General features: G+C 49.4%; 2 protein-coding genes across 9 annotated transcripts in view; one reads left to right on the plus strand and one right to left on the minus strand.

The window, feature by feature from the left end:
* TAPBPL (TAP binding protein like) overlaps positions 1-4,286 on the plus strand; it is a 12,405-nt gene extending 8,119 nt beyond the window's left edge. The window contains exons 5-8 of one of the 4 annotated variants that reach the window (XR_001887536.1): positions 296-598; positions 2,789-2,872; positions 3,060-3,353; positions 3,876-3,961. Coding sequence is in view for 3 of the 4 variants with exons in the window: in XM_017883325.1 (XP_017738814.1) it covers positions 296-598; positions 2,789-2,872; positions 4,000-4,115 (503 nt within the window). In the remaining variant the exon portion in view is untranslated. Of the gene's footprint in view, positions 1-295; positions 599-2,788; positions 2,873-3,059; positions 3,497-3,875 lie in introns of those variants that run through there. The other 3 variants (XM_017883323.1, XM_017883325.1, XM_017883324.1) reach the window with 3 other exon arrangements.
* Positions 1-13,775, minus strand: part of VAMP1 (vesicle associated membrane protein 1) — a 72,831-nt gene extending 59,056 nt beyond the window's left edge. For 2 of the 5 annotated variants that reach the window (XR_001887537.1, XR_001887538.1), the window contains exons 1-4: positions 13,319-13,775; positions 8,571-8,697; positions 8,187-8,345; positions 6,754-6,912 (exon numbers count right to left, since the gene is read on the minus strand). Coding sequence is in view for 3 of the 5 variants with exons in the window: in XM_017883328.1 (XP_017738817.1) it covers positions 6,437-6,453; positions 6,861-6,912; positions 8,187-8,345; positions 8,571-8,697; positions 13,319-13,320 (357 nt within the window). In the remaining 2 variants the exon portion in view is untranslated. Of the gene's footprint in view, positions 1-4,208; positions 6,454-6,753; positions 6,913-8,186; positions 8,346-8,570; positions 8,698-13,318 lie in introns of those variants that run through there. The other 3 variants (XM_017883329.1, XM_017883328.1, XM_017883327.1) reach the window with 3 other exon arrangements.
* Positions 13,776-14,038: the final 263 nt, after the last annotated feature.

The raw sequence follows: 14,038 nt of genomic DNA on the forward strand, positions 1-14,038 counted from the left end.
AAAAAAAAAAATATAAATATATATATATATATATCTGGCTTAGAATGACGGTAAGAAGCCAGCCAACCTTTAGTTGGCTTTACAACTATCACTTTTCTGGAAAATGTAACTCCCCCGCCCCCACTTACGGCCTGCATCCAGGTGGGCCCCACACACACCCTCACCGTGGTACACCACCAAGCGACACGTTAGCCTCCACAATCTACTCTCATCTTGGCAGGAAGAAAAGGCTTCAGGCTCCTCTGCTGTCCCCAGTTAGATCCATGTGTAATCTTATTCCTCATTCTTTCTCCAGCTTCCCCCAAAGTACGACTGAGCTTGGCAAACGAAGCTCTGCTGCCCACCCTCGTCTGCGACATTGCTGGCTATTATCCTCTGGATGTGGCAGTGACGTGGACCCGACAGGAGCTGGGCGGATCCCCAGTCCAAGTCTCTGGTGCCTCCTTTTCCAGCCTCAGGCAAAGTGTGGCAGGCACCTACAGCATCTCCTCCTCTCTCATCGCAGAACCGGGCTCTGCAGGTGCCACTTACACCTGCCAGGTCACCCACATCTCTCTGGAGGAGCCCCTTGGGGCCAGCACCCAGGTTGTCCCACCAGGTACTGGGAGTGTCCTCCTTTTCCCCACCTCCACACTAGGGCTCATGGCTCTCCTGCCCCAGCTCATCCATGGCCTTGTTCTGCTGCCCATCCACTTTGTTTACAGCCCTGGCTTCATGCTCCTGCCCCAGCTCCTGGTTGTCTTTCCCAAGGTGGCAGCTGCCACAGCTTCTACCACACATACCCTGAGGCTTCATTATACTCCAGCCTCCAGGGTGCCACGCAATGTGCTTAAGGCTGGAGATCACAGATGAGTGACTCCTGATCATGCCATCCAGGAGATTAGTCCAGTAACAGAGACAAGACTAAGTAGACAGAGAAGATGACATTTGAGCCAAGTTAACTAGCTTAGAGGGAAGGGAAACTCAAGATAGAAACAATAGCATCTATGAAAGCCAAATCATACAACAGCCTAAAGAGACTTTGGAGAATTGCAAGTAACTCAGCACAACTAGAGCCTAGGGTATATGGGAAAAAGGGAAAGTGGCTCAGAAGATTCAGAGGTAATTCTATTTTTATTGAGCATTTACATGAATCAAGCACTGTAGAAAGCACTTAAATGTATGATTTTATGGATTATGACTCCCATTTTACAGGTGAGTAAACTGGCACTTGCAGATGTCAATGAATTTGCCCAGGGTCACCTATCAATCAATGGTAAAGAGAGAATGTGAAAAACAGGCAACCGGATTCCCCTTACAGGCTTAATTAAACCCTGTAGATCTCACTGGGCCTTCAAGATGGAAATTCCTGAGAGCCATAGCATGCTGTTGAAAGGTTTTATTATTTATTTATTTATTTCATTTTATTTATTTGATACAGAATGCCGCTCTGTTCCCCAGGCTGGAGTGCAGTGGTACGATCTCAGCTCACTGCAACCTCCACATCCTGGGTTCAAGCCATCCTCCTGCCTCAGCCTCCCGAGTAGCTGGGATTACAGGCACGCACCACCAAGCCTGGCTAATTTTGTGTTTTTAGTAGAGATGGGGTTTCACCATGATGGCCAGGCTGATCTCCATCTCCTGACCTCAAATGATCTGTTCGCCTCGGCTTCCCAAAGTGCTGGGATTACAGGCAGGAGCCACCGCACCCTGCCTGTTGAAAGGTTTTAAACAGGAAAGGGACAGGAAAGAACCCACAACTCACAATGGAAACAGCCAGGAGCACTGGGCATTTGGTCGCTCATTAGACTGTGAACTTCCCCAAAACTGAGGTTTCACCTCAGCTCACATCATTCCCCAACTATTTACAAAATCCCAGTTAACGGGTTGTTTTTATTTTGTTTTGCTTTGTTTTATTTTGTTTTGAGATAGGGTTTCACTCTGTTGCCCAGGCTGGAGTGCAGTGGCACGATCTCGACTCACTGCAATCTCTGCCTCCCAGGCTCGTGATCCTCCCACCTCAGCCTCCTGAGTAGCTGGGACCACAGGTGCACACCAACACGCCCAGCTAATTTTTTGTATTTTTGGTAGAGACAGGGTTTCACCATGTTGCCAAGGCTGGTCTTGAACTCCTGAGCTCAAGCCATCCACCCCTCTCAGCCTCCCAAATTTCTGGGATTACAGGCATGAGCCACTGTGTCCAGGCAAGTTAACTCTTAACAAATAAACCGGCCGGGTGCGGTGGCTCAAGCCTGTAATCCCAGCACTTTGGGAGGCCGAGACGGGTGGATCACGAGGTCAGGAGATCGAGACCATCCTGGCTAACATGGTGAAACCCCATCTCTACTAAAAAATACGAAAACTAGCTGGGTGAGGTGGCGGGCGCCTGTAGTCCCAGCTGCTCGGGAGGCTGAGGCAGGAGAATGGCGTGAACCCGGGAGGCGGAGCTTGCAGTGAGCTGAGATCCGGCCACTGCACTCCAGCCTGGGCGACAGAGCGAGACTCCGTCTCAAAAAAAATAAAAAAATTAAAAAAAATAGACCAACCTAAATCTCACTTGGAAAGCAATTTTTCAAAACTTGTCCTTAGGTGAGAAGAGGTAGAGAATTCTGTGTGGAGTAACCCACGAGTATCCAGCAACCTTATGAATAAGTACAAATGCTGCTGGGTGCCTTGTTCCAGGCTCCTCAACCAGGGACTCACACACACACTCCTTAGCTCCTCCTCCCTGGGGTGGACACTGCAGGTGAGGGCTCAGCTCATGATTCCTGCACACGATAATCCCTGCCCATGTTGCTCTCACCTACAGAGCAGAGAACAGCCTTGGGAGTCATCGTTGCCAGCAGCCTCTTCCTTCTTGCACTGTTGTTCCTGGGGCTTCAGAGACGCCAAGGTAAGAGCCTGGTTGCCCTTGGCTCTGGACCTGGCCCACCTCACCCACTCTAACCACCTCCCCACCCAGACCAGGGTGGAAGTCCAGATGCCCCAAGCTCCAGCCACTCACCCATCACAGCCTCCTGCTTTTGAGTTTGCCCTAAATGAAAATGAAACCAGTCGTGTTCCCTCTTGTTTTCTCCTAGCTACCTCACTTAGGTCTGTCAAGACTCTGAGGCACTCTGGGTAGCCACTCTCCTGCCTCAGAGTAGAAAGAAAGAGCAGTCATGTGCTCCCAGAAGGACTCTTAAGTCAAGTCGCAGAGCTAAAAAGGCATGAAGGTGGTACCAGCTCACGGGTCACTGGGCCTGGCTCTGCATAGGCTTCTGCCTTCCTTCACTGTGCACCCTGGGCTCATGCACCAAGGCGGAGAACAGGAAGAAGTGAGGGGACAAGAAGAAGGCAGAATGTCCAGATGGAGGTTAAGACCAAAGAGCCAGGTTGGTGGTGTGGTGGTAGGAAAACAAAGCTGGAAGAAATGGAGAAGGAACAAGTGAGGGACAATGAGGCACGGGCTGGGGCTGGGCTACCCCTCCCAAACTCAGCTCTGTCAAAATAAAAGCCCCTTGTGTCTGCTGTGTGACCAAGCGTTTCCACTTTCCTGTCTTCCTCCATACTGGTCCCAACTGAGCCCTGTCCCCAAGCCTAGCGGCTCCAACTTGCAAAGTGTTTAAGGTAGAAAACAAAGGCCCTCAGAGGCACCCCCGGGGCTCCATCTCAGTTGCATCGCAGCTGCAATTAGGGTTCTGCTCCTTTGGATAACTGCTGGGAGTTTCAGGATACCTGCAAATGCCTCACTCCCTCAGCTGCAAGGGAGAGATTTCTCCTTTTATTCATGTCTAAAATGTGCCTGGTCAATACGGTGGAACTCAGCATACCAAAACTGTATGTGAGGATGATGGGGAAAAGGGGGTAAGGAGGTATTCACTGACAGCCTTATCTGTGCACATCCTCTGGGACAGGACAAGCAGGCCAAGGACCTAGGAAGGAGCACAGGACGCAGATGGAAGACGCCTGAGGGAACCTGTGCTTGTTTGCTAGTGTGAGATGCCCACGCAACTTCCTGTCCTCACTTCCTCTCACCAGCACCTACAAGAGTTGGGCTGCTTCAGGCTGAACGCCGGGAGACCACTTCCTGTGCTGATGCACAGACCTCCTGTCTCCAGGAAGACCGTGCAGCACATGTAAGCCAGCCCAGCTGACCTAAAGTGACATGAGACTACTAGAAAGAAACGACACCCTTCCCCCCAAGCCCCCCAACTACTCCAACCCAAACAACAACCAAGCCAGTTTAGTGGTAGGAATTTGTATTTTTTGCCTTTGTTCAGAATACATGAAATTGGTAAATATGCCACATGCCTTTGGCGGAAGTACAACTGTTGTTATTACTCTATACAAGTATGAGATCAGGGTTAGGAAAAAAAGACAAAGAGGTGATGACAGACACACAGTGGAAACCCCACATCGTCTTATGGCAAACCGAAGAAGGGGATGTGGGAAGCTCAGCTTCATTTGACTGCAAAGTCCCAGGGTTTAGTTGCACATCTGCTCATGCACATGAGTGGTGGGAGGGAAGGGGGATAGCAGACACACACAGGAGAGGGTACAGGGTGGGTGAGAAAGAAAGTAGAAGGGCTAATACCCCCGAAGAACAAAGCCAACTACACCTGGTGAGCCTCAGAGGGACAGAAACCCAGGAATGAGTTCTGTAATAGGGCTGGGAGAGCCAAGAGGACCGATTTGCTCCAGGCTTGGGACACATCGAGGACAGTGGTGGTTCTTCTCCAGCGGTGACCCCCTGCATTAGGCAAGGAGGAGCCCAGAGGAGAGTGGAGACCTTCGAGGGGGGCCGTTGGGAGGGTACTGACTGCTTTCTTCCAGCTCTTCAGTCCCGCCCTAGGGCAGGACGAAGGGAATATGGGAAACAAGGGCGAAGGGAAAGGAAGGATGGTTTTGTGCAATGAAATGCTGCTGCATGGAGAGTGGGCATCCAGACCCTGCTCAACATGGCCTCACCCTCTTCCTGTTCGTGGACCGAGGGAGGAAGGAATAAAGGGCCATGAGTATTCCCCGCTCTGTTCCCAGCCTGTCCTCCTCCCCTTGCACCTGGGTTTATCCCACATTAATAACCCATCCTGAAGCTCAGCAATTGCCCTGAAGATAGGCTGAGCAGATCCCATCCTCAGGTTCCACTGTCTATACACACAAACCATGCAAAGAGGAGGAAGAGAAAGGAGGCAAAGTAGAATTCAGACAGGTAAGGGTGGTTCGAAGGGGAATATACTGCAGGAAGAACAGAGAGGCAGTTCTCAAGGAGAAGGTGCCGTGACAGTACAGCAATACACAAGCACACCTGTCACAGGCTGGCACGCCTCCCCGCAAGGTGGGGCTGGTGGGTCTACACAACTTCTCTGCATCCTGAGGATCAGCAGGGCCTCAGGAAGAGACCTCTTGCCTCATCCCTGTCTTTGGCAATGCACGGGTGGTGTGGAGGAAGAGATTCCATGGGTATCCAAAGATCTCACACTTCTAACACCCTCATACCCCTTCATCAACAGGAAGAGAGGAACGGGACCCTCTTTAACGAGGGCAAGGAGTGGCTTCCTCTGAGCTTGTTACTTTCAAATTAAGCACTTGACTCACTGTTTCTCTATAACTAATAGGCAATCTCTCTCTTTATGCCAACAATTAACTGGGAGCTAGGTGAAATTATTTGGCTAGATAAAACTACTGGCTAGATGAATTTATTTGGTGCCCTCATACAGAATGCTGTAGAAAAATGTAAAGAAGAGAAAGCTCCTTCCAGTTAGAAGCACATGGGACTGCTTCTAGGATGGAAACAAGTCCTGCTATTTTCACAATCCATAAGTGTTCTCCAGGCCTCTGGAGAACAAAGTAACGTTGTAATATCCCCAGAGACATAGAAAATCCTGGACGAACAGATTAGAAATAACTACAAAAAACAAGTTTTACGTTCGAAAAGCGTGCTGCACTGAAACCAAGTTGAACTTTGGTCCACCCCCAGGACCCTCTCCAGGCCTGGCCCAGGAGGGAAAGCTCCACATGACCAGGCAGCACTGAGTGAGCTGCCATCTTCCCAGTCCCTCTCTAGCTCCTGCCAGTGACCAGGTTTTCTAGGAGACATCATGGGCACTGATACTCTTCTCCTCCCAAGTCTGGGCAGTTTCACGGGTACTTCGCCTCAGCCACTCCCCTCCCTGCCCCTTCCCGTGGCCTCCAACTCTTTGGGGCCTTGGGGGAACTTGAGAGTACAGAAGAAGCGCGCGGGAAGGAGGCGCCAGCTGTTGCTCTTCAGGTAGTGACTTAGATTGCGCCACGAGCAGCATTTCTAGTGTCGAGGGACAGAGTGCAAATGAACGCAATGCAAAAGGAGGAATGGGTGATGGAGAAGCCTGGGTTGGAATGGAGGACGGTGGGTGGGGACGTGTGTCGAGAGAGCAAACAGAGGGGAGAGGACACGAGTGTGGATGGCAATGGAGAACAGGGAAGGGGTGGCACATTCTCAAGTAAAAAAGTAGACTGGACACAGGAATCAGGAAGTCCCAGACGGAAAGAGAAAGAGACAGGAGAAAACAAGAGGGCAAATTACACCAAGTTACCAGACAATTCAGGTCTTTCCATTGTTAAGTGCCCCATCCCCACGGTCTCCCTCCAACCCAAGCCAGTGACACACAGCATAGCCCTACTTCCTCAGAACAGGAGGCGCCATCTCCCTGCAATGCCTTGCAGGGGGAATCCTCATCCATCAAAGAAATCCCTTGTCTCTGCCCTTCCCCGCTCCCGAACCAAGTGACGATCCCATAGCAGCGGTCTCCATACCTCAGTCAGAGCAGCCCCACTCCCCAGGCAGGCAGGCAGGCAGGCAGGGAGAAGACTCCAGGACCTTCCCACCTCTTCAACCCACCAGCAACCTCAGCGATACTTACTTACAATAACTACCACGATGATGGCACAGATGGCTCCCAGCATGATCATCATCTGAGGAAACATGGACAAAAAATGAGCCCTTGGGTTTCAGGAATGAGGAAAAGAGCCACATCCCTAATGGGAAACAGAATTCCCTCCACCCTCGGGACAGTGGAAAAACACTCATCACCCAGGAGACCTGCAGGCTTCTGAGAGAGGCCCTACCCTTCTGCTTCCCAGGGGATCATAACCCCAGTACGTCTGTAGCTTTTCAGATTCATCACAGGACCTGCACTGAGCTCCTCTTTGCTTAGTTCCTGGTGTCTTGGGGCTTTAGAAAGCATTCCAATAGAGATACAGACTCTGGATGTTTAACCAATTGGTTCAGTTTTCACTGTGAAGTGTTCAGCTCATTCCCAAAAGTTGCAGTTATTTAAAAGTATATATTTCAACCAGAGAAAGCTAATTTAAAAGAAAAAGAAGTATGTGTGTATATATATATATTATGTGTATGTGTGTATATAATATATATGTGTGTGTATATATGTGTGTATATATATTGTGTGTATATATATATTTTGTGTGTGTGTATCTAGTGTATATATATTGTATGTGTATATATACGTGTGTGTATATATATGTGTGTTATATATTGTGTGTGTATATATGTGTGTGTATATATATATATTGTGTGTATATATGTGTGTGTATATGTGTGTGTATATATATTGTGTGTGTATATGTGTGTGTATATATAGTGTGTATATATATTTTGTGTGTGTATATACTTGTGTGTGTATATATATTGTGTGTGTATATATTTATATATTATGAAGTGTGTGTATATATGTTGTGTGTGTATATATATATTGTGTGTGTGTATATATATACTATGTGTGTGTATATATATTATGTGTGTGTATATATATATATAATGTGTGTGTGTATATATAATGTGTGTGTGTGTATATATATATAATGTGTGTGTGTGTGTGTATATACATATACCTGAGCCATTGTGCTGATGCTGGGTGTGTCTGAGGATGAGACAGGTGAAAATGTTTGCAGGCCTCTCCTACGGGGAAAAGCTCCTTAACTAACCATTCCAGACTCCTCAGGGTATCACTTTTTCCCCGGATAGCGGTTCTGAATCCTCTAGCCTACCCTGGTGGCCAATTCTGGGTAATGCAATCTCAAAAGGAGGCTTTTCGGATTTCCTCCCAAGCATTATGCTGGTCAGAGAGATGCTGCACCATCAGAGGGAAGAAATGTAGAAGTTGAGAATTTTCTTGCCTTCTACCAGGGGAAGCCCAGGAAAAGACAGAGGAGGGGACAAGAAAATTCACCTTGCAGTTTTTCCACCAATACTTCCTCTTTAGCTTTGCAGCACTGCTCTCAAATTGTGATGCTCCTGCCTGCAAGGCATCAGCTCGGTCATCCAGCTCTGACAGCTTCTGGTCCCTCTCCAGGACCTTGTCCACGTTCACACGTATGATGTCCACCACCTGATGAGGGCACAGAAACAAAGCTACTAAACTTCCTGCCAAAGACAGAGGAAAGAACAACAACCAGAGAATCACAAGTCTGGCCCTGTGCAACTCTAAAGGGTGCTCTGCCTCTCAGGGCCTTTTTGACTATTCTCCTATGAAAAAAGGAGAAAAGATAAGAAGTTCCCTTTTGTTCCAGACTTCTAGATTTGGAAACTCTCAGAGAAACAGCTATCTACCTACCTCCTCCACTTGTGCCTGGGTTTGCTGTAGTCGTCTGTTACTGGTCAGGTTAGGAGGAGGGCCAGGGGGACCCCCACCTGGGGCAGTCCCTTCTGTCCCTTCAGCAGGTGGCTGAGCTGGAGCAGACCTGTGGAAAGACATGGGCAGGGTACACAAAGTGACCAAGACAAGAAAGGAGCAGGGCGTGGTAGCACACACCTGTAGTCTCAGTTACTCAAGAGGCTGAAGTGCTCCTCGCGTCCTCCTGGCCCAAGAGTTCGAGGCCAGCCTGGGCGTCATAGCAAGACCCCATCTCTGGAAAAAACAAACAAAAAGGGCCGGGCGCGGTGACTCACGTCTGTAATCCCAGCACTTTGTGAGGCCGAGGCGGACGGATCATGAGGTCAGGAGATTGAGACCATCCTGGCTAACACAGTGAAACCCTGTCTCTACTAAAAAATAGAAAAAATTATGCAGGCGTGGTGGCGGGCACCTGTAGTCCCAGCTATTCAGGAGGCTGAGGCAGGAGAATGGCGTGAACCTAGGAGGAGGAGCTTGCAGTGAGCCGAGATCGCACCACTGCACTCCAGCCTGGGCAACAGAGCGAGACTCCGTCTCGAAAAAAAAAAAAAACAGACAAAGGACTCACATGCATCCTCACCCCAAACCACTTAAACAATTATGATTAGGCTATACAAAACTAGAATGGATTCTTACTCCTTGGCAATCTGAAGTAGGGAGATGCAGCATAGAGGCAAGAAGTAAAAGATGAAAGACTCTACAGCAACATTTGGATGGGGTTCAGGGACATCCAGCATGGCATCAAGAGATCTTGTCTGGGGCTATCCTTTGACCCAACTCAAACAAGTCCTCTGCCATGATGGCTACAGGGACAAATGTGCTAACTTTGTCCTACGTGGCATTTCCCCACTGATAATGGTTTGGCTGTGTCCCCACCCAAATCTCAACTTGAATTGTATCACTCAGAATTCCCACATGTGGGACGGACTCAGGGAGGCAACTGAATCATGGGGTCTATCTTTCCCGTGCTATTCTCGTGATAGTGATGAAGTCTCACAAGATCTGATGGTTTATCAGGGGTTTTCTGCTTTTGCTTCTTCCTCATTTTCTCTTGCTGCCGCCATATAAGAAGTGCCTTTTGCCTGCCACCATGATTCTGAGGCCTTCCCAGCCATGTGGAACTGTAAGTTCAATTAAACCTCTTTTTCTTCCCAGTCTTGGGTATGTCTTTATCAGCAGCATGAAAACAGACTAATACAGTAAATTTGTACCAGTAGAGTGGGGCGTTGCTGAAAAGATACCCAAAACTGTGGAAGCAACTTTGGAACTGGGTAACAGGGAGAGGTTGGAACAGTTTGGAGGGCTCAGAAGAAGACAGGAAAATGTGGGAAAGTTTGGAACGGCCTAGAGACTTGTTGAATGGCTTTGACAAAAATGCTGTCAGTGATATGAACAATAAGGTCCAGGCTGAGGTGGTCTCAGATGGAGATGAGGAACTTGTTGGGAACTGAAGCAAAGGTGACTCTTCTTATGCTTTAGCAAAGACACCAGCAGCATTTTGCCCCTGCTCTAGAAATTTGTGGAATTTTGAACTTGAGAGAGATGATTTAGGGTACCTGGCAGAAGAAATTTCTAAGCAGCAAAGCATTCGAAAGGTGACTTGGGTGTTGTTAAAAGCATTTCATTTTAAGAGGAAAACAGAGCATAAAAGTTCAGAAAATGTGCAGCCTGATGATGCAGTACAAAAGAAAAAAAAAAAAACACTTTTTTGAGGAGAAATTCAAGGCAGCTGCAGAAATTTGCATAAATAGCAAGGAACCTAATGTTAACCCCCAAGACCACGGGGAAAATGTCTCCAGGCCATGTCAGAGGCCTTCACAGCAGCCCCTCCCATCATAGGCCTGGAGACCCAGGAGGAAAAAGTGATTTTGTGGGCCAGGCCCAGGGTCCCCATGCTGTGTGCAGCCTAGGGACTTGGTACCCTGTGTTCCAGCCACTCCAGCTGTAGCTGAAAGGGGCCAACTCAGAGCTCAGGCCCTGGCTTCAGAGGGTGGAAGCCCCAAGCCTTGGCAGCTTCCACATGGTGTTGAGCCTGCGGGTGCACAGAAGTCAAGAATTGAGGTTTGGGAACCTCCGCCTAGATTTCAGAAGATGTATGGAAACGCCTGGATGCCCAGGCAAAAGTCTGCTGCAGGGGCAGGGCCCTCATGGAGAACCTCTGCTAGGGCAGTACAGAAGGGAAATGTGGGGTCGGAGCCCCCACACAGAGTCCCTACTGTAACACTGCCTAGTGGAGCTATGAGAAGAAGGTCACCACCCTCCAGACCCCAGAATGGTAGATCCACTGGCAGCTTGCACCGTGTGCCTGGAAAAGCTTCAGACACTCAACACCAGTCCGTGAAGGGAGCCAGGAGGGAGGTTGTACCCTGCAAAGCAGCCAGGAGGGAGGCTGTACACTGTAATGTCTGTCAGTTCACCCCTTTTAATATTCAAGTTAGTGGTTATGGTTATTGGTCTATATGCCCAGTTATTGGTTACGCTTCACACAAGATGAGGAAATCAGAGCTACCATAACAGCTTAGAAAATCACCAAAGGCAAAGTCTATGTAGGTGGAGTGAGTCAGGACTGTTTGTTTGCTTTGTTTTTGGCAAAGAAAACGGGGGTTTCACTTAGATAGAATCTGGGGCCCAAAGCAGTTACATTAGTTATGGAAACTGTTCCAAGAGCATAGACAGGAAGCAAAGATGCTAGAAATTGTCCTCAATGTGCATGCATTATAGACATTCTGTCCCTTCCTTTTCTGGATTTGGCACAGAGTCTTGGTTACAGAGATGTAAGTCCCTTGGTTACTTACATCCCAAAGAGAGATCTTGGTTTACTGTACTATACACACAGAGAATGTTCTCTCATTCTGTACCACTCAAAGCTAGTGTGTGGTCTTCAAGACAAACTCCTCTCCGTGTCCCAAAACATGGAGGCTAAACTCACCTCCTAAAGAATTCCCAGAAGTATAACCTAAGTCATGAGATGTTTTCGGCCAAGGAAGCACCCACAGGCAGTGGGGAGATCTCTCAAATTTGACGGAGAACAGAAATTACAGTAAGAACTCAGACAGAAGCAGAATCTCACGAAACATACTTCACAGGAGCAGTCCAAGAGTAAATGCAACAAAAATGAAACCATCACAAAGTTACCAAAAAGGAAACTATTTGACTAATAGAACTAATACCCAGAAGCTCCTCTTCCTTGATTAAGTGAATTTCTTTTAGTCTAAAAAGATAGAGAATAACTCCTCAGAGAGGCTATAGTAGCAGATTACACCTGACTCATTCTCCACTTAAAGGATTGCTTTCCCATTTCCCTCTAAGGTGCAAAGGAGGTAAAGCAAAGATAGATACAAAGTCATGGGAGCCTTAAGACTTGTCCTGCCACTGAGCTAGCTAAGCAATCTAGTTCTCGACTTAAGGCAGAAAATTCAATGACTAGGTAGCAGCCAGGGTTGGAAGCAGTCCAGGATGGTGGCACCAATGACAAGAGTAAGGTCAGAGACCTCATGATGCCCCACTAGCCACCAGGATTTCTCCGTTGCCTTCTGTTCATCCCACGTGGATACTATCTGGAGGCCCCCTCCCCAAAATGAAAACAACTGGAATTCTACGGCTTGCCCAAAATGCATAGAACACTCATATCTGGTTAAAACCATAGAAATCCAAAGAAAAAGTGAAATGGCTATGAAGTATTTGCAAGGTCAATTTCACTTACTACTTGTTGGGAGTTGGAAACACTCAGCGGTAAAATATCTAGGGATAATTACAACCCTTATGTAATACAAGTAAATCTTTCCCTTTTTTGTCACTTATAGAAGCAACATAAATACATCTAGGACCAGGCCAGGGTAGTAATCAGAAAGAAAAATCTGTATTAGACATATTGAAGTCTTGAAAGAGAAGTACTTCATTTGTTTAGCTGTAGTTTTCCCACAGGATCTTGTGAAGCGGGTGATGTTGAAGACTGCTGGAGACTAAACTGTGTGTGTTGGAGGAAAGGGGGAAAGCTCAGCTCTCCCTATTTCTCCTCCAAATATTTGGTAAGACTCGGTGATAGAAAAACGTCTCCTATACGAGTGGCCTTGGCATGAACAGCCGCTTGGGATGACAGGCCACTATCCCACTACCCCTTGAGTCTTTCTGAGCTGCTCACCTGGTGCCAGAGAACTGGCAGATAAGTTTCTGGAACTTTGCTCACTGCCATGAGGGGGGCTAGACATCACAGTTTGGGTGAGGGGTAAACAAATCCAGAGATTGGAGGGCAACCCAAGTTAACAACTGGCAGTTGCACCCATGACTGTCTTTCCTGAAGCGCTAAGCAGTGATTTAGCCAGATGACAGAAATGCCTTTCAAGTCCCTTGCCCAATTGTCCTCATCCACCACCCCCAGCCCCCGCCCTCTCCGAGTCTCCACTATACCAAAACCAGAATGAGGCGCCACTCAGACGACAGGAGAGGGTGCAATGATTGCGGGACCCCTGCGCCCCTGCCCCGCCCGTGGGGTGCTAGCTGTGGCTGGTGCGAGAATGGGGTGCTGGCCCCCCTCCCTGGGGGTGGCCTGGTCCGGAGGCGGCGCGCGGTGGTGGCTCCCCGCGTTGCTGCAGCTGCTGCAATGCGCCATTTTCCGTCCCGCAGAGTCGGGAGCTTGGAATGAGAGTTGTCAAGGAGGTGCCGAGCCTCCCACACCAGAGTCAACTCACATTTTTCTGACAGAGAGAGTGAGGGGCTGTTCCTCTCCCGACGCTGCGGCGAGACACCCGGCGGGGGACGCTGCGGCTGAAGTGGACGCAACTGCCGAGCTCCGCCTGGCGCTGACCACTCCGAGGTCTAGCTGCGGTGGAACTTACTGCAGCTGCCGCGCCGGCCCCCGCCTTTATTAGCGCTGACCACGCCTCCCGGATAACGGTGACAACCCCGCGGCCCAATCCATGCCCAGGACGGTCGCCCGGTGCTACAAGCCTAGCACGCCCCGCCCCTGCCAATTGCCAGTCCCAAGTCTCCTCTCATCCGACTCCGGAAAGGAGCGATTGCTCTGAGCATCCTTCAGTGATCAATGCAACCATAGTTTGCGCTCCAGTCTGGCGGAGGGACGGGGCGGGGTGGAGTGAGATCTGTGCCTTCGGAGGGCGCTTCAGGAGCTCATTAGGCATTTGTGGTGCCTCCCAACCAATAGCTGGGCAGTTACTGAAGCCCGTGCCCGCCCCTGCCCCGCCCCGCGCCGGGACTCGCGCGTTCCGCGGGAGGCGGTGGCACCCTGGTGCGTGCCCAGCCCTGGTGCCCAGCCCTGGTGCCCTGCCCCGGCCCTCGCTCCGCCCCCACCGCCCCGCCTCTGACTAACGCTCTGAGGGTGCGGGAGCCTCGAGACACAGCCGCAAGCTCCCGGTGCCAGCTAGCAGATGCGGGGTTCAGTCCCACCAAAG

Source organism: Rhinopithecus bieti, unplaced genomic scaffold (genome assembly GCF_001698545.2).
Source record: "Rhinopithecus bieti isolate Rb0 unplaced genomic scaffold, ASM169854v2 scaffold_13342, whole genome shotgun sequence".
Lineage (NCBI taxonomy): Eukaryota > Metazoa > Chordata > Mammalia > Primates > Cercopithecidae > Rhinopithecus > Rhinopithecus bieti.